Source organism: Nannobrachium achirus, assembly GCF_963921795.1.
Source record: "Nannobrachium achirus genome assembly, chromosome: 12".
Taxonomy (NCBI): Eukaryota; Metazoa; Chordata; class Actinopteri; order Myctophiformes; family Myctophidae; genus Nannobrachium; species Nannobrachium achirus.
Window position 1 is genome coordinate 31,262,318 of NC_137832.1, and position 5,237 is coordinate 31,267,554.

Below are 5,237 nucleotides of genomic sequence, written 5' to 3' on the forward strand. Positions count from 1 at the left end.
TAGTGGCTCAAACTGCCACCGTGTCCTTCCACCCTGCGCGGGGCTAGAGAGGAGCTGGCAGGAAGAAAAAGCAAAAACACCACGCCAGGACTCTAAAGCTGCGACTCCTAATACAGCACGCTCTACAGAGCCTCTAGAGGGGGTGGGACCTCTCAACCAATGCCCTGTCACCATAGGCTCAGCCATAGGATAACCAGCCAATAGGCTAACTGAGGAGAATGATGCCGTCACAAGAGGTCGTCATAGTCGAGCATTTTGGAGTGCTGGCGGCTTTTCCACAGGCGGAACAGACGGAAGTCAAAGTACATCTCGATCATCTCCTTGCCTACGAGAGTAGGAGGAAAGAAAGGACAATAAGTGCCAAAGGATGCTCACTTCTCATCTATTCACCAGATGGATGGATAAGAAAAAGAGAGGAGATGATTTGAGATGAGATGAGATGATGGTTGACATGGGATCAGATCAGATGATGAGATGGGATGGTAATAGATAGGATGGGATGAGGTTAGATGAGATGTGATGGGATGAAACGAAATGGGAATTATGAGATTAGATATGAGACGACTATTACTACATAACTGAAATGACCACTAAATCAAATATAAGTTTGATCAGTGTTCCCAGTCAATACACTATCATTAGCAAGCAGAGAGAGAGAGAGAGAGAGAGAGAGAGAGAGAGAGAGAGAGAGAGAGAGAGAGAGAGAGAGAGAGAGAGAGAGAGAGAGAGATATGGGAGCCAACAGAAGGAATAACAATTTGGCAGAGGCAATGAGATTTTAATTGGAAAATAATTAACATGGCATCAATACATGTCAGGAAAGTGACTGATGGGGGGTGCATATACAAGCATTCCATGTTCTCATGTGTGTGTTTGCATAAATGCCCTCGTGTACTGTCTATAGGTGTCAAGCTAGCTATTGTTGATTAATGCCAGCCATTAGGCATTCCATAGGACTACTGGGGGGTAGATAGCAGAAAATCTATGCTTATGCTACATTGTGTGTGTGTGTGTGTGTGTGTGTGTGTGTGTGTGTGTGTGTGTGTGTGTGTGTGTGTGTGTGTGTGTGTGTGTGTGTGTGTGTGTGTGTGTGTGTGGCAGGTTTATGGCATGTGTGTGGGAACTCGCCCAGTATCCATTTGTCAATTTATCCCCTTGCAAACAATATGTGATATGTTGTTGTAGTACTGCATGTGTGCATTTGCATGCCATGTAAGTGCATCAGTGCACGCACATTTAAACGTGTCTCTACACGGATAGCCCCTTGGATGCGTGTGATGCCCTCACCTTGTGCAGAAAGCTCCAGTGGGGACTTGAACTCCACTGAGTGGGGTCTCATCAATTTCTTAAGATTCTGGGTCAACTGCAGAGAGAGAGGCGGGGTGGGGGAAGACATGGGGGGGAGAGAGAGCACATCCCTTTTCAAAATACCATCAAGGTACACAAACACACAACTGATTATTTATTTATACAAGAGCCGATAGAGCATACAGCTGAATATAAATCTAAAGGTTAATGTGTCATTTAAAGTAAGAGCAGTTGTGTATGCGGCGTGTGGGTGGCATTGCATTTGTCACGCCGGAAGGGGCAGCTGTTCCATTACCGAGGTCAAAATTGATGGCGATCTAATTGGATATAATCAGGATGGAATCAGGATCATAATGTTGGCTCATATTTTTAAGCGGTTTTCGAGTCTGGGACCTACAGTAAAATCTACAGTAAAATCCTCAGTGTTCATTTAATTCTGAGAGTGTGACAACAATGGAATCAAAATGATTTCTTTCCATTTGTACACTTTCTGAATTAATTCCCAGGAAGCTATGAAGGATCCCTGGGTGTCCCCAGACCCCACGTTGAGGATCAGTGATGTCAGTAATGTGTTTTTGTACATGGTGCAGGGACAAAGAAACATTAAACAATCTGTACAGGACTAGTGACAGTTAATGGACCAGTAACACTAATAATGATTATGAATATAATGAAACAGGACCTTGGCATATCATTCGTTCAGTCCTCTCAGGGACTTCTAATTAAGCTTCCTTATTGTTGTTTTGTTTTAATAACACGGTAGGGGAAGCCTGGTGGCTCAGCCAGTTTTTCACAGAAAATGATTCTCCCTGTAAGACCTGACCTGTTCAAATCCAACACCTTGTATTGTCCCTCCTCCTTGTGGTGCTCTAAAGCAGTGGTTCTCAACCTTTTCAGGCTGTGAGTCCCATAATCTTATTTGACCCTCACTCTGACAAACACTTGGAATGTAGGAGTTGAGGCATTACATTTAGTTTGACTCGCTTCCACAGATACATAGTATGACAATAGCCGATCTACAATCTCAATGCGAAGCGTTGTGAGCTAGTAGATCGGCTATTTTCACAATTTGTGTGTCTTTCTTATACTATTTGACATTTTGGCCAATGTTTGAACAGCTTTTATATTATAGTTTTGTTGATTACTTTTTTTTCATGCAGTAATGGCCCCTTCTTTTCTTCCTTTTTTTAGTTTTGGGAATCTATGACCAAAACTTCTTACCTAGGGTTTGGAAGTCACTTTGGAAGTGACGTGGGCATGGGAAGTGGATAAATGTCACTTGATGATAAACGCGGGCGGTTCTCTCGGCTGGCTCCACGTATTCTATTGAAGTCAGTGGGCGCCGCCCCCGCTCAGCGTGCAGATCATGTGGAATCAACTGCTCCTCTATCCGTGGGCTTTGCTAGTTGCTTTTTCGCCCCCCTTCTTTGGTTTGGGAAGGGCGATATACGTGTCGGAAGGTATTTGGCCGGGCGGAGCCAGGCTGTCTGCACGTATTTTAACAAGGCTTTCTCCTCGTTAGATGTGGAATCGAGCGCCACAGCCCACCAGCCTTCCCTCATTTGTGCCTCGGCAAGTTTCGCCCTTCCTCGTTTGTGCTCGGCTCGTGCGAGCAGAGGCGAGCGATTCATTGCAGCAGAGGAGGAAAAAACGGTGAGTGGTTTAAACATGCTCAAGTTAACATTTCCCATTTGGCAATGCTTTAGATGACAAGTCGATACAGCGTACACAGTACACTATCGTTTTACTCACGTTCAGAGCGATTTTTTGGACTATAGAGACATTGACAGCCAAGAAAAATCCATCAGAAGGACTTCGCCGTCGGAAAGTTCACTTATTATTAAGCACCGCTGTGATATACGCAGTATACGGAGCTTCAGTAGCCTACCTCGCCTCATCTAAGCCTACTCCTGCCTCAAAACCTCTGGAATAAAACGGGACCCAATTTTGCTCTTTACTTTGACCACATATTCAGTCTACACTACACCAAATCTATTTTTGCCAATCTATGCAGTGCCACAAATCAACAAGCTCGCAATTGGGTTTGTTCCCCCTGGCATGATAGGATATAGAAGTCGGAGTTCAAGTGGTTTGTAATCAGAGTCAGATTAATATATTCCCCGCAAATTACACAAGCACTGGCTGAGATGGAGATCTGTCGAGTTACACAAGCATGAAATGAGATCGGAGATCTGTTTTTCTCTCCATTCAGAGTGGTGTTATTGCTTTAATGGTTACATTTACATATCTCTGCAAATCTCCCGTTTCATTGGTATAGAAAAATAGCAGATACACAAGCTCACAGACACACACGTGTGTGCATTTCATTTATAGAGCAGATCGCTCACACTGAACGCTCCGCCGTCACTCCTCCGTCCTCCCACGCTTGTGGATGAAACCACGGCGAGAGTACTTGCAGATTTGCCCAAAAGACGCCGAAACGAAACGTCATTTAGCCAACAATGGAGCAAGGTAAATTAGTTAATAAAGAAGCGCAGAATTGACGAGTATCATCATGCACTTTGCAGCACTGTGTGTAACGGGTTGATGTCAGCAAAGAAAAGGTAGAACGCAATGCATGTTTTGACTCAGGGGCGTCAATTGGGTATGGCAGGGGTATGCAGCTGCCATACCCTGGGTCCAGGGGGGAAGATAAAAGTTAGTTCTGAATAAATATGAATCCATGAATGTCTCTTTGTCTATCTGTGCTGGTTACTATGTTGGTAAATTACAGTAAAATAACTACAAATGCAAAGTTTAACAAAATGGACACTTTAACAAGGTATTATGCAGATTACCCCCCCCCCCCCCCCCCCCCGGACCCCCCTGCGGCTTAACACTTTAAGAAAACAACAAGCACCCAAAACTTTCTATCAAAAAACATTTGATTCTAGTTGGTCTTGAATTGTCACTTCACTGTCATCAGGGGCCTGCCTGCCCCATAATCATGTGGGGTCCCTCTGGGAGTCCTGACCCACAGGTTGAGAACCACTGCTCTTGTCACACAAGACAGTTTTTGGACCTGAGTATTAATGCCTCCTGCTTGGTCACTTAAGGAGGATGTACACCAGATGTATACAATGTGGAACGGTGCCAGTATGGATGCCGCAAGTGCATTAGACTCAAGCAGATCCTACAAAATATGCATATTTTTGCCAGATCCACTTGTGTCTAATGCATTAGCATGGGATGCAGCAGTAGCAGCACACGTGTGACTTCCATACCACATCGCAATGCATGTGGTGTACATTTGCCTTTAACCTCAACATTTCACTGTAGCTCAATAGCAGGCCAACACTGCAATTCATCCCATACAGCCTGACCTGTCTAAATCAGTGTCAAAATGATCACATTTAAAGTGGGTAGAGCTGCCCCGGAAACGAGATCTCACTGCAACACCAAAACAACCAGCCTATAGATAGATATATTGTGTATATTGTGAGTGGTTGGTGACAATAGTCACAGTGGAGATGACGTGTGCTCATCTTCAAAAGCTCTAGCACGCTCCCTCAGGCTATTAATAGTGTAGGATGACTCAAGCTCTCCTGACTACCCAGCTGAGCTTGCAGGGGGGCGGTGCACAGGTACAATAGTGCACTGGGGAACGAGAAATTCTGTTCATCTGCTTTCTCCTCCAGTGACTAGAACAACCTCCAGGGCAGCAAGATAAATCACTGAAAAGACAATGTCAGAGCAAATAATGATATCCTAAAGCAATGTTTGTCAACTAGTGGGTCAGGGGTCAAAAGTGGGTCACCAGAGATACTCTGAGAGGATTAGAGACAAGAACAACATTCAGGAAGTCATGTTGTGTTACTTGTTATTATTACACGGCTTGGTTGAATGCTTGATTCTGACTGGTCAATCGCTGAATTCAGCGGTGTGTTATTTCTGGATAATGACCGTTCCGCTCAATAACAGACCGCTGT

The 5,237-nt window shown here is 44.5% G+C and overlaps 1 protein-coding gene across 1 annotated transcript in view; it reads right to left on the bottom strand.

Moving 5' to 3' along the window:
• Positions 1-227: 227 nt before the first annotated feature.
• Positions 228-5,237, bottom strand: part of nsmfb (NMDA receptor synaptonuclear signaling and neuronal migration factor b) — a gene marked incomplete at its 3' end in the record, with an annotated part of 47,167 nt that continues 42,157 nt past the window's right edge. The window contains exons 16-17 of the mRNA XM_080738910.1: positions 1,288-1,363; positions 228-325 (exon numbers count right to left, since the gene is read on the bottom strand). Coding sequence (XP_080595036.1) covers positions 228-325; positions 1,288-1,363 — 174 coding nt within the window. The remainder of the gene's footprint in view (positions 326-1,287; positions 1,364-5,237) is intronic.